The sequence below is a fragment of the Peromyscus leucopus genome, chromosome 8b, assembly GCF_004664715.2.
Source record: "Peromyscus leucopus breed LL Stock chromosome 8b, UCI_PerLeu_2.1, whole genome shotgun sequence".
NCBI lineage: Eukaryota > Metazoa > Chordata > Mammalia > Rodentia > Cricetidae > Peromyscus > Peromyscus leucopus.
The window spans coordinates 19,035,851-19,055,738 of NC_051086.1; the positions used below are offsets into that span (position 1 = coordinate 19,035,851).

Here is a 19,888-nt window from a genome sequence, read left to right on the forward strand (position 1 = left end):
TGTGTCCCAGGCTAGCCTCAAACTTGTGGTGAGCCTCCTGCCTCGTCTTCCAGAGTGCTAGGAAAAGAGGTACCACTACCATTCCTGTCTAGGTGGTACAGAAAAGGGCTGAAAACATTGATGCGATTGCTATGGGTCTTTACCCACTTGGGATAAAAGGGGCACTAGAAATGGTTTGGGTGGCCATGAGGACTCCTGATCATACTGAATGAAGTTCTGTCTGTGAACTTAACATTGTGTTCTGTCTATTCCTAGATGGTAATTTGCCCCCTGGAAAGTCTACACCCAGTCCTAATTAGCCATGAGTGTACAAGAACTCCTATTTGAGTGGAGACTCAAGTTGGCACCACTGACATCACTTTTGTTAGGAAGAACTGGCCTACCATCACTCTACCGTAACTGTTCTCCTATAGCACCCTGCTACACAGTCCCTTGACAAACCATTGACAACTCTGCCACGAGCTGAGCAGAGACATGAGCTGCAAGTCTAACACTGGCAGTCACCGAAGCAAAATTAGTGACACCCCAGTGGTGTATGCACTGTTCGATCCTTAAAAGTTTTTGCCATAATGCTAGCTCAGTCTACCCTCCACACCCACCCATCCACAAAGAAGCCTCTTCAGCACCAGGGATGGCCAGACAAAGGATCTCAGCCTGAGTGAGGGCTAGTTGGTTTCTATCGTAAATTACAAGGGCACTTGCTCACAGACCAACAACAGGCATCCACATGTCCTTTACCTCTTTCTGAAGAGTGTGGTTCATGCTCCATTAGCATGTCCCGTCGATTCCTTCTTTTTCCTCCATCTTAGAGAACAAATTATATCCACACTGTCATTTCTCACCAAAGCACTTTCCAGACTGTCCTTCTTTGGGGTCTAAATTCCAATGAGAATCTGAGAGTCTTCATATCAGGAATTTAGTGATAGTCCTGGCCTCTCTGGCTCTTGAAGCCTAATACAAGCATTCATTGGATAAGTTCAATAATTTGCTTTGAGAGTCAGGACACCAGTGGTCTTCTCCACTTCCTATTCCTAGTTCAAGCCTTTTGTGTTTGCTGAAGGTCAGGATCAGAGTCAAATTTACAGCAAATCCGCTTGCGACGCTTAGCATTACCTTTGGTCTTTTATCACCACAGTAGGTTAAACCTGACCAACAAGTAATTACACCATTATTTTTTATGTGGTGCTTTATTGCTTGCTCTTCAAAATTGGTTTCCAGAATCTCATGAGGGGTTATTGCGGAAGTGGCCGCATACCCATTGCCCACATAGTAACTGTTCCTCCAAAACAAGTGAATTGCTTAACTAAACACCTATTTATTAGCAGACGCCAGGGACTAATATTATGACCAGCAAGATCCAAAGTGGAAATTAAATTCTGGTTACATATACATTGTTTCTGTCAATATGTTGTAGCAAGAAGGCTTCCTTCTTTCCTGGATCACAAGTCCCAATGTAGGGTGAGTGGAAGAACTTACCAGGATACATCAAGTGGATATCTTGGCTCTATTTCTTAAACAGAAATCAAGCATGGGAAAGAAAAAAAAATCAAGAATGGTAGGAATATCTTGTTTTTACTCCCATGTACAATAATACTGAGAGAATTTATATGATATAAAGGTCAATTTTAGACTTAGCACCACTGCTGTTTGGGGTGGACACCAGAGCATATATCTTATAGTATGTTGTCCTGTGCTCTTCCTTAGGACTGGGATGGCTGACCTCAGGCAAAGTCCCTCTCCTTCCTGCCACCCTCCTCCCAATTCTCTCCCATAAGTTAAGCTATGGTTGAACAGGAGATGTTTAGATCTTTGACTTGGTAGCAGTTGAGTGAGACAAAAGAAAACCCAGGACTTAGGCGTGAAGCAATTCCTAAGCATTCTAAACATTGTGCTGGTCACCCATGTTGACCATGTGAGAACAGTCCAACTTCTCCAGCTAGGCAAGGTGGTGTGGATGGCACTACACTGCTACACTAAAAGGGCAGCTCATTTTATTTCAGTGTCATTATTCTATCCTGGTATTCCTCTACCTGTTTTAGCTTGCTTCTGTCCTGTTTGGTCTGTGGATCTTTCTCTACCCAACCTCTACCTGCTGGCCTTGCCCACCAAGCTCTTGGTCCTTGGCTCTTTTTTTTTTTTCATACAAATGTGTCACTATCATCTATATCTTGATGTCACCCCCAGCATCACCTCCATCCTTAATCTTATCTTCTGAATTATTCTGTTTCCTTCCCAATTGTCTACTACATGTTTTAACTGGATGTCGAAATGGTATCTCAAATTTAGCACTTGTGAAACTAGACTCAAGGCCTCTTTCCTTTTATGTAAAGTTTTCTTCCTGAACTTTTAAAATCTTGCCAAACAATGCTGCTATCTGCCCATTCAGGTCCCGTGTTGATTCCCACAATTTACATAGATTTAAAGATTCATTTGTTTTTACATGTCTTACCTTCTTTCTATACCCTCTCATCTAACACCCACTGAAGTCAATGCTTCTCTAAAATATTTCTACAATCAATCTACCTCTTCTCCAAGAAACCATCACTGTTGGGATTTCATTTCCTTTTTAGAGTACTGCAAAAGTTCTTTCTTTAAAATCCACTCTGCCGCCGGGCGGTGGTGGCGCACGCCTTTAATCCCAGCACTCGGGAGGCAGAGGCAGGCGGATCTCTGTGAGTTTGAGGCCAGCCTGGGCTACCAAGTGAGTTCCAGGAAAAGCGCAAAACTACACAAGAGAAACCCTGTCTCGAAGAACCAAAAAAAAAAAAAAAAAATCCACTCTGCCTTTGACTCTCACGATTATCCTTTTGAAAGAGAGATCATATCCTCACCCCCTACACAAGGAGGATTTAAATAGCACCTGTTGCCTACCAACTGGGAAGACCCATGGGGTTAAGTTCTGCTAAAGGGTTAACCTTCAGCATCCCACTACTGACATATAAGCTATGCTCTCCCCAAACTGTAGTCTGGATGCACCCCCCTTCTTTTTCTTTCCTTTGGTACATGCTGCTCATTTTTCCTAGACCACCTTTCCCACCTGTTTTTAGTGGAAAACTCCTATTCATCCTCTCATTTCCAGCTCAAAGATAGGCTCTTTGTTAAATGTTCCCTCTCCACTGTAGAAATCTATTATTATTATTATTATTATTATTATTATTATTATTATGTTGTTGTTGTTGTTGTTATGTAGAGTAAACTATCAGTACATTGGTCTGTGTCTGTACAGACTCCTGGGCAGCTGATTGCCATCAGCCTCCCTGGATTAGGCAGGCATTCCTCCAGGGTTTGCTATGGTATCTTGCACCAGAATCATTTGGATTCACAAGACACCAGTATTGGTGAAATTATTAAGGCCACTCCACATAGTTAAAAGGAAGATTTATTTAGTGGGTAACTTACAAATGAAGGGATAGGTAGGTCACAGAGTCTGGGGAAGGTGTATCGCAATCCAGCGGTGTTCTCTGGAGCTCTGCTCAGTCAACCTCCACCATCCAGGGTCCAGGAACAGAGAGAGCTGGCTCATCCAGACCTCGGGTCTTCAGGGTCCTCTCTTGGCCCCGCATTGTAGGCATGACAGTTACTGAAGCCTCAGTGGGGTTTGGAACTTCCAGATCAAAGCTGGAATGGCTATCCACTACACATCAGAATGTCACTGTACTTTTCTTTCTCTTCATCGTCTTCTGCACAGGGCCTAGCCCAGTGCAAACCTACACTTCCATTCATTTCATCAAACCAACAGAGAACATACTGGGTCCAGAAATGTTCACATCTAAGAGAGCTGACTCCTGTTTATGTTTCCATTGTTGGGTCCCACAACCTATATTCATCTAAAGATTTATTTTGTTTTTATTTTCTGTGTATTTGTGTTTCACCTACACATATGTACGTGTGCCACATCTATGCTTCGTGCTTGTGAAGCCAGAAAAGGTGGTGGATCCCTTGCAAGTGGAGTTAAGGATAGGTGTGAGTCAACATCTGGGTGCTGAGAACTGAACCCAGAGCCTCTGCAAGAGCAGTAAGTGCTCTTGGCATCTCAGCCACCTCTCCAGTCTCTGGAATTTGAAACAGCTTTGTCTTAGTCCAGACAGAACTATGCTTTTGGGAAGTGTTTGAGAACCAGTGGTGGTAGAAAGTGTAATGGAGGGGGAAAGGTTGAGCCTTAGGGACAAGCAAATCCTACTCAGGGCTCTCCTAGAACCTGGCCCTGTCAGCTTGTTACATTTACCACATTTTAGTTTTGTTCAGTCTTTCCATTTCTCCTATCTCTGGAGTAGGTTGCAATTGAAGAGCATGTGAACACATATAATTAACCCTGAATTGCCCACTCCATCCTTTATTTCTAGGCCATCACAAGCATTTCATTCATGGCCATAAGAAGCATCCATTGAGAATTATGTGTCAAACATCAGACAAAGTGCATATCCTGTTTTCACACTGTAGACAGGAAAGGCTCAAAGAACATCTTTCCCAGAAGACACACAGCTAGTCAGTACTGATATCTGAACTCAAATCTAGTTGTGTTTTGCTCCAGAAAGCTTAGGACAAAGAGAAAGACCGTGTTGTTTGTCAACTAGTACTCACATGAGGGCTGGTGAAGTGGGCTTCATGGGGGCATGCAGAGGCAAAGAAAAAGACTGGAAAAGATGGCAATTGGGAGAGTATATGAAGAGTGAGAAACTATTAGAAAGACACCCAAAGCCAGAATATTGAAGAATGTTCTGGAAACCCCCCCATCTGTCCTAACTTGGCTGCTCTACCAAATATGCTAAGAGAAGGCTACCTGGGCTTCAGTCTCTGCTCTTTCATTCATATTTCTGTGGCTTGAAGATAACTGAATCCTCTAAACCTCAGTTTCCTTCTCTGCAGAATGGGAGCAAATTATGGTGTTTCCTTTATAAAGCTATTGGGAAGGTTAGTCAGATTAATCCATAAAAATGCTTGCCATACTATAAATACTTAGGATTTATGTTAGCTGCTGCTGCTAATAAAAATAAAATAATAATAACAAGAAGAAAAAGAATATGGGTCACATGTCAGTGAATGCTGTGGATCCTAGCAGCCCCTCAGCATTTACACAGTTGTGTGATTCTGCATGGACCTGTGTTTTTCATGGTCTTATATACATACTACAGTGTGCCAGTGATCTCACAGGGATGCTATAGGATATTTTGGTGTTCAGGATACCTGTTCGGGCATCGTGCAAGTCACTAGTACAAGGACACTGAGAATTCAATGCTAGACTGCACTGCGTTTCTTGGGAGGTTGCTTTAGCTTTGCAAGAGTTGGGTTTTCACCAGTTACTGTGGCCAAATGCATGCACCAAGCTGGATGCGTTGGCATATATACACAATTGCAACTGAGGATGGAGGATGTCAAGTTTGAAGCTAGTCTGGGCTACTTAGATTTGGCTTCAGAAAACCTAAACCAAACACAAATTATTAGAAACTTTATTATGGTTTTTTTTTTTCAATACATTTGTGGATTTTCGTTGGTGTGTTTCAAAGGACTATTAAGTTTAGGTCATAAATATTAACTGTCAGATGTAATGGCTTAGTGATCAGAATGGTCATTTCTTTTGGCTAAGGGGAGCTTTGAAAGGATCCCTAAGACGCCCACGGTGTTTGAACGGAGAGGTGTGGAGAAGCTGTGGGTTCCAGCATTGCCTGCAGACACTGGGCAGATGTCAAGGCCAAAGGAAGGTGTTCAAAGTAATGTTCAGGCAGAGGAAGCTCTGGGGCTGTTTCAGGATGATGACTCTTGGGGACAGCAATCACCCAGACTGAGCAGACACTGAAGCAGCCTTGCTTCGATTACTTCCTCTCTCTCTGACGTTCAAGTTGGATGATGAGGTGGGTAGAAACCTCTAGGCTCCTCTGCACAGCCCCTGTAGCCTTCTCTATGACATCCATGTTACCAGTTGTCTTTAATTTTACTTAAATATTCCCAAGCACCACTTATCGTCTCTCTTCTCCCAGTTATGAGCCCTCCCTTGCCTCCTCGGGGGCGTGGCCATTCTATCTGGAGTCTCTTTTACCTCCTATTTCCTAGGATTGCTTTTGTCCCCACCTGATGGTGTGCCAGCCTCTGATGGAACATCTCCATCCAGCTACTGGTTTTGAGGAAATGGCTCTATGCACAGCGGGGCAGGTTTGTGAGTTGTCTCAGAAAATTGTGATATCAACACTCGCACAGAAGCACTGTGTCTCAACCTCGGAGCTTGGTTACTTGGGAAGGAGTTGAAGTCTGGCCTCTGACTTAGAGCTGTCCCCCTGCTGAGAGCCACACGTTGCTGGTGGCTTGTTCTAGGAGAGTAATAAGTATTGTTGTTTGGCAATTGTGCTGTTGGAATTCAGCTCCACTATGTCTGACAGTATTTATCTAAAATACTTTCCCTGGTGCGTGTTCAAGTTCCAGTAAACCGTGTCTTATTGTGCGACCTTTTCATTTTCCTTTGAAAGGGGATCAGCTCGTCAGATAAAAGCTACAAGCCTGAGTACAGGGAAAACGCGTGCTCAGAAAATCCAAGCATGATTGAAAACAAGATGTGTTAAATCAATGCGGTTTATCGCCTGCCTATTCCCGGCAATTGCCGTCCTAAGCTAAGCGCATTCCGAACACACGCAGGATGATAAAAGTCCGGTGTCACAGCACTCGCTGGGGTGGGGACAGAAGAAAACATGTTTATCAGACAGGCTGGGTGATTTTACACTCTTGATAACAGTTATTGTCAAAACTCTCTGGGAAGAAATCTGAAGAACAATTATAGAGGTAATATTGCTCTTGATATATCAGAAGATCCGCCAGGAGAGAATTATGGATTTATCCTTAAGGAAGAAAGACTGAGTATGCTGGCCTTCAATCCTTAAACACCGCCATCCATTACACAGTGAAAATCAGCCTTCTCTTTTCCCTTAAAGGAGCAAATCTGTCTTTGAAACTTAATCATAAATGATCCAGATTTTTTTCTAATCCAAAATAAAAAGATAAGATTGAAAGGTTAAAAAAATAGAGAGAGATATAGATCCATAAAAGTATGACAATTTAGCTTCAGTTTGCTGGAGGGAATTAATTTTAATTTTATACATGAATCAAATTTGGAAATCGAAATTAAGGCCCCTCGAAGGTCAAGCAGATCACAGCCCACCATACAGATGGCAGGGCGACTTCTCTCTTCAGCTTTGTTACAAGTAGAGAATAGCAGTTTCCTTTAATTCTCATCAGTTCCACCTGCTTCCTGGTCTAGATGAAGTCTGACCCTCCAGGGAGAGAAAGAGGTCTGCATGTAAGGACATGCTTCTCACAAAGGACCTTCTAGAAACTACTAAGTGGTTGTGGTATGAAATAGAACAACCTAGTATACCATAACAGATATATATCTTAATTGTGTACCTCTTTTTCTTAAACAGCTTTTGAAGGTCTTTATAAGCTGTATCTATAAGGAAAACTGAGTGTGTTGGTCAGTTTAATTGTCAACTTGATACAACCTGCAGTTACCTGGGAAGGCAGTCTCAATAGAGGAATTGTTTAGTTTAGGTTAACTTATGGCAGATTGTCTTGATTGCTTAGTTGAGGTGGGATGGCAGACCTACCCTGAATGTTGGCCTGGGCTGGGCCCAGAACTGTGAGGGAAGCTAGCTGAGAGTCAGCAAGCAAGTGAATAGGGAATCCATTTTTTTTTTCTCTCCCTCTGTTTCCTACTGTGAATGTGATGCTTTGAATGCCTGCCTTGGTTTCCCCACAGTGATGGACTGTGACCTGGAACTGTGGACTGAATAAACCCTTCCTTCCCTGATGCTACTTTCTCTGTGGGGTGTTTTATTACAGCATCAGAATGGAAGGTGGGGTATTTGGTAATGCAAAGAACAGGTTTGCTGATGAACATGGAGGTAAGTTTAAGATATGAGGGTGTTTGCTGATGGAATAAACGGAAAGAAATCAGACTAAGAAAGAACTTGTTCATCTGGACGAAGTTGGCATTCGAGGCATAAAGGTTTCTGGTACCCAAGGGAGGATTGAAATGCAAGGAGGTTAACTGGGGAGTAAGTAAGACTTTTCCATATGCTATAGGTAGGTTCATCAGCATTGGACATTTCAGAATACCAAGCAAAGTTCTGCACGACAACAAAACCTAACAAAGTGTGCTGTACTAACATGCAACTAAATGCCTCAGTTTCCCACATTTGAATGAGGGTACTGACTTTTAACATTTATGTCAAGGGGATATTATAGTGGTTCATGAGATCATATTTGATGGAAAGCACTTTGATCCTCCTGGGGAAAGGGCCTTCTCATATGACTTTAGGCTGTATCTGAGATGACAACCTCCGTACAGGACATTTGTAATCATTAACATCTCTGGAAAGTCTTCGGGGGTCCTTGTAGCTTAGAGAAAAATTGAGTTTAGGATGGGAAACCTTAAAAAATTCATGCACTTTTGCAGGTGCCTTTAGAAGTCACCCACTCAAGTATAAATTGGTATAAATATATTGCAGGTTCATCAGGAAATATGTGCGTACAAGGATATGAGAGGCCCATATTCTTTTATCTAGGAATTTATTCCAAATGTTCATTATAGCTTTTCTTAAGTCAATGAACATTCTTGGGGGGGGGGCGCTCTACATTCTTGTTAATAGGACACTTGGTATACAAATCATGGGCATTCATATAATATTATATGCTACAACCATTAAAAAGAATGAGGTTGGTGTAAAAATGCATTTAATCTGTATTTATACAAAACAGCATTGAGATGGTATCTGAAAACATATAGAGCCCTAAGATAGGAACAGCATTTCTTTTGGATGCAGTTGTCATGAAGCTCTCCCTCCTGGTGTGGTTTAAGAAGTTTTCTAGAATAAGAATGTATTGCTTCTAGATTTAGAAATGCAGTAAAGCTATTTCATCTGGAAAAACCAAAGCGAGTCCCCTTCCCTCCTTTCTTCTTCCTCCTGATGCTTCTGTTTCCTGGAGAGTTATTAATTTCCAAACACACACAAGTGCTTTGCATCTCAGGCTCTTAGGGGTTTGTCATCTCCGCTCTCCCAGTTTCTTGGGTTTCTGGCTCTGTTTCCTCTGTGTTTGCATCACGTGACGGTCCTCTTGGTTCCACTCCATATAAAAATGGTTGGCCCACACCAGTCACCCCACACCTCTGATTACTCAATTCTGTTGCTTGATTTTTACATCTCCAAGTTGTTATTACAAAAGAGGTTCAAATACTACAAATAAATCAGAGTATGTTCAAAGGTAGTTTGGGGGATTTCCTTTGCACACTTCCGCTCCCCCTCCACCCCATTGATTAATTCTTCCTGTATTGATTCCATCTTGACACCTTTCTGGTGTCATGGAAATTGAAGCCTTCCATGGTCCAGTGAGCTGGCTTTGGAAGCTCCTCTGAGCCTTTCTGGATGCCAGGGCAGGGCTATCAGGCTGTGAAAAAGCCTTTCTTACTAAAAAGAGGGGCTAACTTGCAAGAGGTTTGCTTTCAGGCATCTCAGGGGGTGTATCTGGTCCATGGATGAACTGACCTGGCATGGTACTTATTCCCCCAACATCTAGGCAGGTAATGAAACACTCAGATAGCTGGAAATGCAACCAGTTTCTTCATTTACACTGTTTGTGGCTCTTGTTTGGGGTTTCTGGTTGATTTTTTTTTTCCATTAGTATATTTTAGAGTCACTCTTAAAGATAGCTTTGTGAAGATAACTTGCTGTTTTATTGTTTACCTCTGGTTGTTAATTTAGTGACTGAGGGAAAAATAGGGCTATTATGGAACAAAAAGGCTCTGCCTAACATATAGGTAATAACTCTCCTGCCAGAATGGATCTGCCTGGAAGGGAAATGCTCGGCTGTTTTACTCCTTTAGTTCAAATATAGAGTAGTCACTAGGGAAGCTGGAAAACCCGGGTGCTAGTTTTATCATTGCCTCTGCTATGAGCTTTTATTTATTACTTGGCGTGGAGTCTACATATTTGTTTGGACATTAAATGGCAATAGAATATAAATATTACCTTTCTCATATCTGCATGTCTCTTTATTTCCAGTCAAGATGACATCATGTCACACAGCCATTAAAAAAAGGAAATTAAAACCCCAGAAATATATTAAAGCACCTTTGTGAGCTGCTGAGCTATAAAAGCCACTCACTCTGTGAGCTTTGGTCTGAGTGGCACCCAGCACCTTCTCTGTGTGTTTGGAGACACAGTTCTCCAGTTCCAGCTCCACTGTCTCCAGGGACTAATGCTCCAGAGGCTAAAAGATGACAGAGAAAGAGTCATTTCTTTAAAAAGGGACCCAAAAAGAGTAAAGAGAAAAATCAATACCCTTTAAAACTTTAACCTGTGAATATTCTAGAAGAGAATTCTTGACATGATTTATTTGTGAAGTGGATTTCCTTAAAAAATAAAATAAAATAATAAAAAGACTGCAAATACCCAAATGCATTTGACTCATTACTAGATGTTTTCATCGAAATTTGTTCATTTTCTGATTAGAATTATTGTATAAAATCTAGTTGTGATGCCTACATTTTCTCTGCCTATGACGTTACATGCTGCAGAAGCCTCTGGATACTGCAGCAATAGGTTTGTATAATGGGAGCTTTGCTGTTGGGGCGGTACCTATGATGATGCCCACTAGGAGAAAGGCCTCATAAAGAAGTTGGGAACGGAAAGTTACCAGCTCCCTTTAGAGGAGTTTGAGCTGATGAGTCCGGGAAGGAATCTAAAGCTATTTGTAAGCGGCCGCCCCGACACAGCCAGATGAAATGGCTTGATATTTTTAACTGTTTAATTAACTTTTTTTTTTTCAAAAGAAATAGCTTTGCTGCAGATGACATGAGAACCTTGGCTATAGAGTATACTTTCCTTCCAGTGTCCATTCCCAGTGCCATATCACAGCTGTGGATGCAAGGATCCCCTGACACATGGGCATCACAATAGCCCTGTAACCTGGGCAGCCTCATTAGAGCACTTGATCTTGCTTTGTAGTGTTTGTAAAAAGTTACGGACTTTCCTTAACATGCTGCACACAGCTCCACAATGATACCTGTAGCCCAGAAAGGCATGACTCCTCAAAAATATGTTAGAAGGGGTCAGTGGAAGATGCCTCAATTCAATAATGGTTCTCCACTAGCTGGTCCCCTCTATGTTACCGTTCATGAGAAGTTGTTCAAAGTGGTTACTATGAGGCAGACACGGCAGTGGACTTTGGAATAAGAGGGGACAACGCTTAACTAAGAAAGATCAAGCCTGGCTCACTCTACAGTCAAAGAGTTTTCATCTGTCCTTTTAACCCTTTTTGTACGAAGTTTATTTTTAAAAGCTTAAGCTGGTGTGACACAAAACAACTAATCCTACATATGGGTGTGGTCATCACTACAAATAAATGATGACCGAAACCTCTATCTTTTAGCATTTTAAAAAGTGCATACACTAAGCCAGGCAGTGGTGGCACACACCTTTAGTCCTAGCACTCAAAAGGCAGAAGCCAGCAAATTTCTGAGTTCAAGGCCAGCCTGGTCTACTGAGCTAGTTCCAGGACAACCAAAGCTATGCAGAGAAACCTTGTCTAAAAAAGAAAAAAGAAAAGAAAAGAAAAAAATGCATACACTGGTCCCATTTTATTCAGAGGGTTTAAGATTGAGCCATTTCTTTTGGGGACAAAGGACTTTTCCCCTAAGCCTGTGAGCCTTTGTTATCACTCTTACCTGATTTGGGGGTGAAAGCATCTGGAATCCTTTTCAGAGTGAGGATGAGGTGCTTGGCTTGGAAGCAGAGCCCAAAGAGTGGCTTTTGTCAGCCCAAGCCTCCTGCCTTTCACAGCCTTATCTGTTTCCCTTCTTTCAACTTACGCTGCTCCCTGCCTCTTTATGTGGTTAATTACGCTCAATTAAGCTGCTTTGTTTTTTTCTTCTGCTAACAGATTCTCGGAATTGTCCCAAGTTTGAGGGGGAAAAATTGATTAGTCCTATTTCTGCTGCTGCTGCCCCTGAGCCCTGCGCTTGAGTACAATGAGGTCACTTTGTTGAAGAATTAACTTTATATTACATTTTTGCAGGGTAGATGCATGTCCCTAAGGTACCACTACCCCTGCTGATGAAATAAATATACCTTCTTTATGATTCTCCCCCATTACCCTCTCTGTTGATTTTCTGAGAGTTTATGTATAGTCACATATTTATACAACTGGGCAAAAGTACACTACTTATTTTTCTTATGGTTTGTAATAACCTATGCAAGGTTATTAAAGGGTACACAGACCCCTTTTAAGGCACAGTTTCTTATGTCATTACTTTATACAAGCAGGTCAGATTCCATCTCGGCAACAATCTCTTGCTTTTTACTTTTTTCTCTGATTATAAAAGTAATATATGCTTATTGCGTGGGGGGTGGGGGGATTGAAAACAGAAAATGTGCCAGTCACAAAGAAGGGGAAGAAAACCATCATAGGAACCATAAGTTTTAGAAACAACTAATATTAATCAGTCTATGTACAGACACTCTTGTTTATTATGCACATAGGTAGGTAGGTAGATAGATTGACTGATTCATTCATTCATTTATTCATTCATTAAAAAAATCACATTAGTGGTTGGAGATATTGCTCAGTGGCAAAGAGCACTTGATGCTCTTACAGAGGAGCCAGATTTGGTTCCCAGCACCCACATGGTGCCTCACAAATACCTATAACTAAAGTACCAGGAGATCCAATGCCCTCTTCTGGACTCCTTGGGCACTAAACACACATACCTACATGCAGGCACTCACATACAAAAAACATGAATCTTGAAAAGTCACCATATTACACACATAGCCCTATGGTCTTTATAAGCTAACACTAGAAATGTCAGTAAATTAGTGTTTGTCATATTGCATTGATTCTGAGACTGGGATCCTATTCAGTTCTATATACTACTCTGCCACTTTTCTGCTTCTCTCTATTGAACTCAGTTCCATCTTCTCTTCCCAGATATTTAATCTCTTTTCTGTGGGAAGAGTTGTGTATGTTTTAAGAACTAACAAAACCACCAATCCTTATTAGATGATCCCTCTCACACATTGATTTTTTCCCTACTCAGAGAAGTCAACAGGCTCCCTTGAGTTTGGGATAGCAAACTTTGCCTTGCACAGCCTTAATATTAACAGTGTCTATAGTGTTGGACCATTCCATTGTAATATTCAATACTGAAATACTGAGTGTAGGTCAACATACTTGAAAATGCTAGCAAGGAACAAATCCTAAAGGTACTAGAAATAAATAAGAGGCCTTCACCGTGGCTCCTATTTGAAATATCTCCTCTGTCATGGTGTATGTCCATAACATAGATGCTTATTTTTGTCTGAGTAATGAGTTTAATATGTCTAATTCAATTAGTCTTCATGGCAACAGAATGACTTCTTCTCAGCTCTTTTGCTATCAGTTCCATATCATATTTGAATTGATTCTTTTAATTGCTGTTATTAAGTGCCAGTCATTCTGCAGTGAGTTGGCCTTGTAGCCTAAAGATCACATTCTTCCCACCCCAGCAGAAAAGCTTTTCAATGGGCAGCATAGATTTCTAGACACACTGGGAACTCATTACGCAAATAATGAAATGGGTGGATTCACACCACTCGTGTTATTGGTGGCTTAGACTGGAAAGGTGAAACTTGTAGGATGCCAAATTCTGTTTTCAGGGACTGATGTGATACTCTTAATTGTCTAAAGCTACTTTTTGTGGTTAAACATTTTGCTGGCAATTAGTCTTATGGGTGGGGGTAGATATGATATATAACAACTCCCAGTATTCACGCCTGTCTCTCTGATGCATTTATTGATTAAATACCATGGACTCTATGGGTGACACTTACTATGCATAAAGAGCTCCGTGGTGTTTTCTCTGCAAGTCAATCTGAAGAAAGAATTCTTCTCAAGGGCTTAGAAAGAATTCATAAAATAGAAGGAATAATCAATGTTGTGCCTTAACTCATATTACTAGAACAGAGAGACTCACTATACCTGGGTGTAATTTTCACTAATTTCCACAAGAGACAGATTGGAAGTTTTCTGTGTGGAGGTGTGGAGGAGGGGAGAGCTGCCTAAATCTCATATCTGCAAAAATGATCACATTATCCAACATGAAAATGCAGCTCTATTAATGACCTCAATAGGCACTGTAGTTTGGGAAGGGAAAAAAAATCTTTTAAATAAAGTTACTTGAAGTTCATTCTGACTTAAAACATCCAAGTGAAGTAAAAGTACCTCCTCTGATTTATGTGTCTTTGGGAGAAATAGTTACTGGCTTTTTACTAACCTATGTAAAACAATGTACTTTTGTAAATGGATTTCTGGCCACTTTATTCAGCCCAACCCCCCTTTTTTTTCTTACATAAAAAGTAAGCACTGTCAATCAAGGAATTTTAAGGTTTATTTCCTCTTTAGCAATGATTGATAGCCTTTTAGATTTACAAGTTGACAAGTTAAAGGGTTCTATTGGTATAATTATGTTCTAAATTCACAGTCTTTCAATTTAAATGTCCTTTTAAAACCAAGAGATTATCATACCTGTATTTTGAAAAGTGGGCCAGTCAGTTTGGGTTGGTATACAAATTGCTTCCATTAGCCTTGAGACCTATTTGAATTTAATACAGTTTTTTAAAGTTAGTACGAATCTTACTTTTAAAATTTAGGTTAATGGAAATGCATTTTAAGTAAAGCATGTGGCAACTTGTTTTTTAATGTATAGATAAAATGTTAGGGCTAGAGAGACTGTCTTTTTATTCAGTAAGGGAGAAAATATGCAGTGAAATACTTTAGTTAAACTAAGAAAGAAAAGAAAAGAAAAGGATTTGTACAAAAAGTAATAAAATCCTATTGCCTACTTACTGCTCAGGATCCTGGGACTACCTGTAGAGGATGGTCTTACCATCATTCCTACTTTCTCAGACTAGATAGGCTCAAGATGGTTTGTATCCTAGGAAGGAATTCTGAAAACTATAGCATAGATTCTAGTTTCTATTTGGTCTAGTTTAAGAGAGTGTGTCCAGTGGGACACAGTGAGGTCCATTGTCTCCAAATGTTGTTATTGCAGTTGGCTCTCTGAGTCTTTTATTAATCATTTTTAGAGACTCAGCTGGGATAAGCTAGTATTCCACAGAGGTTGGTCTTTTTTTTTTTTTTTTCTTCAAATAATATCAATGCTCTGAGTGGGTCTGTCATTCAAGATGGGAAGGTTTAGAATCAAGAGCACACTCAATGCTTATCTTTTTGCAGATTCTTTTAAGGGTTTAATAGACATGCCTCTCACTCCTCTCTGCCCACAACCATCTTCACTGCATGAAAAGTCTGAGATATTGGATCTACTGAGTCTCTATAGGAGACTTAACAGATACCTGTGTGGTCCCCTGCTATTTAGAATGTACAGATACCTTCAGACAAGCCCTTGACTTTTCACTCAGCTTTCTGCAATGAGGTGAATTCTATACCCTTGTAGAAAATTCCACTTTACTTTATATTTAGGATCATGTTAAGGATGTAAGATTTGGCCTGAGGAACTGTGTTCTGAGACCCACTTGCAAGAGTCAGTCCCTTCCACAGTAAATACAATAGATGGTGGAAATGCCCACGATGGAGACAACCAGCATAGGGGACTAAAGAGTATCAATTAAATGCTAAAAGTTATTTCTATACCACCTATGCTGCAAACAATGCTGAATTTCCTAAAAAGTTCAAATCCTGTGACTTCTTCCTTACAGCGCTCAATGAACCCACCATCGACTACGGTTTCCAGAGGTTACAGAAGGTCATTCCCCGGCATCCTGGTGACCCGGAGCGCTTGCCAAAGGTCAGAATCCCTCCTCTTTGGAACATGGTTTCTAGAATATTAGACTTGAGAATGGCAAAATACACTTTTGGTCAAGACAAAAAACTAGGTCATATATAACCAACTCATGTGGGTGCATTGAGTGCCATGATAAAAGCAGCAAGCCCTTTGGACTGGGCAATGCTGTGCCTATTTCAGTATATATCATGCCACTTTGCAGTTTTAATAACCCTTTAATGTTGGTACTGTTCCCACCCATATTTTAGGAAAGAAAAGAATGAAGCAGAGAAAAGTCAGACAATTTGTCCTAAGTTGCACAGTATGTACATTTCTGAGATTTAAATCTACCCAGCCTGGCTCTAGAGTTTGGGCTAACCACTCAATATGTCATATTGATTCTCAAGAAGAAAAGGAGTACCAACTTTTACCTTCTCAAAGAGCTGTACTTACCTCTGGTGAGGGCAGAAGGAGTTCAAAGGGAAATGTATTGGTAGATCTGGTAGAAAGAGCTAGAAAGAAAATAGACCTAGATACTGAGATTGGTCAAATAAGACATCTTTTTTGATAAGGCACCTTTCTTATTTGAAAAATCAACCCCAAAGGTATGAGAAATAAAATGAAAAAAAATCAAGATAACAATAATATGTTGCTGTCAATGCAGAAATTGGAGATTGACCCTTGGTGTGACTACTGTTTGCCTCCTATGAGAGACCAGGTGTTTGCATGGGATGGAGATCAGATATCATTGATCATTTCTGAAAATAGGAGGTTCACCAAGTAAAATTTCCAGCAAGGTTCTGTGTGGCCTCAGTAGAGACAACAATTAAAGAGGTTCAGAGCACAGAGTCCAGCTATCTGTCATGGTTAATTGACAGCAAAACCCTGTTTTATTTATGACATGGTTTAATACCATCACCTTAAGTGACTGGATGAAAGGTCCTCTCCTCACTACAGTCTACAGATGTGTGGTGTCTAGATCTGTATATCCCATGAAAGGATTTAAAAAAACAAAGGCATCATCCTTCTTAGCCAAGGACCTCTTCAAGGGACAGGTACATGGTCAAATTCCCCCTGTACGGGGCTGTACTTGTAGGCAGATCCTCCTGTCAGAGAAAGTCCCATCTGTCATGCTGTTGTCTCCCAGGCCTATGCATGGATATGGGAAACAGGGTGAGTGGGTGTGGTACCCACCAATGCTGAAGAGAGGATGGTTTGTGACAGGTATGTCTGTCTTCTACTTTGACCTCAGGGGAAGAACACGGCTTCCAGTTTCTCAGAACAGCCCTACTTCTGTTGAAGTGCTGTTCGTACTGATAGACAGTTCTGAAAAGCACTTTATCTGGGGAAGGAATAATATGATGTGTCATTGTGTTTACATCTCTGTCTTTAAAAGGGCCTACCTTGTTTCCTCCATCCTGTTTTATTCTTGGTGAACTGTAAAATAGTCTATTGTAACAATGGGCAGCTGTGTCTTTCAGGGCATAGGTGTTCTGTGGAAAGGCTGAATTTTAGGTCCCTCTGTGCAGCAGGAATATAGCATTTGCTCATTTCCTGTGCAACACTCTGATAAGTTATAAACAGTGATAGGCATGATGTGTGCCCACTGGTAACTTACAAACAATGATAGACATGATATGTGCCCAGTGATAACTTACAAATAATGATAGATATGATGTGTGCCCACTGGTAACTTATAAACAATGGTAGACATGATGTGTGCCCACTGGTAACTTATAAACAATGGTAGACATGATGTGTGCCCACTAGTAACATATAAACAATTGTAGACATGATGTGTGCCCACTGGTAACTTATAAACAATGGCAGACATGACGTGTGCCCACATAAAGAACATTAGTGTGGTAGAACCAAGACCCAGGTACAATGACAAATTTTTCTGCCATTCCCATTAAGTCAGTGACTTTACTCTTCTCTAGATTTTAGGCCAGCATTTCATCCCTGGGGTCTCCTGGAAGTTCAGACCTGGCCAAATAGAACTGTCACTTGTTAACCAGGTGACCTGTGTCAAAAGCCTTCCTTCCCTTTCCTTGGCTCAGTTTCCCTATCTGTCAAATGGGAGTAGTGACATTTTCTGCTTTCCAGGTTGTTACTCTGGCCACTTATTTAGCACCTGACAGAAGGTAACCCTGCCTGGTTATTTGGAAAAAGCAGGAGCAGAAAAGCCCCACCCTCTGAACAATTGAATATATGCTTTTATCCCCTGTGCCTCAGTTTCTTCATCTACAAAATGGGGATAATAGAATCATATAAGGAGTTAAATAGGAGCCAAGTCTGGTTAAATAGTTGAGGTCTAAAGAAGCCAGGCAGTATTTTTATTTTTGTTTTTCTATTTTTTTCATAAGGATAGAGAAATCAGAATATAGGGTGAGTTTTGTTTACTTAGACTTAAGAACATTTTTATAATTGCACCTTAGATTTTAAAATGTTGGATACTTAGCCCAGGCACATGACACTTTGTCCCTGGGGGCCTTTGGGTAAACCACTCAGTCCTTTCTTCCTGGATTTGGGAGGAGCAACCAAGGACACAATGGATATGTGTGTTAAGGAAATGCTGCTGCTTGCTTCCAACCACTCCAACTGTGCACAGACTGTGGCCAGAGGAGCCCACCCCAGGAAGCTCTCCCTGTGACTCAGAGCAGAGTGGCTGTCCTCTTGGCTCTGCATGTTAAGGTGGAGCAAGAGTTCAAGGGCAGGGTCAGGAAGTGGCGGATGGAGCCAGCACAAGGTATTCCTGAGGACTTGAGAGAGATTTATACCCCTACTATCCATTGTTAGGGCCGTAGCAAGGGGCTCCGCCTTTCTCAGACTCATGGTCAGTGTTTGTCAAACATGAGTGTTTCGGTGAACTGTGGACCACACACCTTAAAAAACAAACTCCACTTTATTAAACCCATGTGTTTGTGAATAGACAAAGCTAGATTCATACAACCACCCACATATTCTGTCAAATGAAACTTGCTCCAAAGACCATGCAGACAGCTTTCCATAATAATATGCCTTTGTATACAGGCTTGCACTTTTTCAAAGAACTTGGACTTGCTTTGTTTTACTGGATCTCCCCTCTTGTGAAAGAAGTTGGAAACGCAGACATTTTCTCTTTACCATCCCCATTTACCAAACAGGGAAAGAGGAGCAAGCAGACTCTTTGTAAATTATTTCATCTCTGAGAGACGCTATAATTACGCTAACCCGCCATGTTCAGGAGTTTCATTTCTGTCATATGCACAGAGACTAGCAGGCTAAAGTCTTTAAACCATAGCATTCCATCCTGTCTCACTGACGAAGGAACTTTCTTCTCTGGATCAAGCAGGAGAAAGGTGACTTTGGGGTCCAGGTTAACATCTTACCAAGGAGAAGTGAGAGGGACGAGGACTGTGGCCAATCAGAAGCTGAGATGCTAATTGCTTTGGTGGTTCCGGGGAGAAACTTTAAGCAAGGAGCGCTCTCAGCTTTGAAGGCCAAAGGCAGTGTCTCCATTCCTTTGTAGACTGCTTCTTGTCTTCATAAGCAGCCTGTGAACTTCCGCCCACGGGCCCTGCAAGCAGGCCTTGAGCCTAGCCGACATTCCACACGCTGGCTGCAAAATTTTGGGAAGCCAGGATTGCGTTTGTTTCACGCCTATTGCATGTCTAGCGCTGCTTGATGGCGTCTGCTGCAGAGCAGAGCGGCCAAGCGGGCCAGTGCGCAAGCCAGGCACACAAGGAGTTTGGAAAGCAGACCAAGGTCTTGGTGCACACAAGGACTTCGTGTCTGAAGCCTCAGGTTCCTCCTCTGTGAAGCAGCTGTTTCTCAGCGCTCCTAGGAACCAAGGAGGCGAAGCATACAAAGAGAAGTTCCAGGTAGCTGCGGAGACTCCATTAAGTGGAGACACTAATCTCTGCATGACACACTTCTCACATTCCACAAAGAGGAGGAGTTTAGGCTGAGTCCCCCCACAGGGAGGTCTGTCTGCTGATTTGCTTATGATATCAGAGCTAGAAAGTGGGAAAGCTCAAACTTGAACTCAGGTCCGTGAGTTCAAAACCCTCCCTGTGTCTACTATGCTAAATTTCCACTGTTCTTCAG

General features: G+C 41.5%; 1 protein-coding gene across 8 annotated transcripts in view; it reads left to right on the plus strand.

Annotated features, from left to right (window-relative positions):
• Ebf1 (EBF transcription factor 1) overlaps positions 1-19,888 on the plus strand; it is a 398,732-nt gene that overhangs the window by 348,218 nt on the left and 30,626 nt on the right. For all 8 annotated transcript variants that reach the window (XM_028864251.2, XM_028864252.2, XM_028864253.2 and 5 more), the window contains one exon: positions 15,735-15,823. In XM_028864251.2, the coding sequence (XP_028720084.1) occupies positions 15,735-15,823 (89 nt within the window). The remainder of the gene's footprint in view (positions 1-15,734; positions 15,824-19,888) is intronic.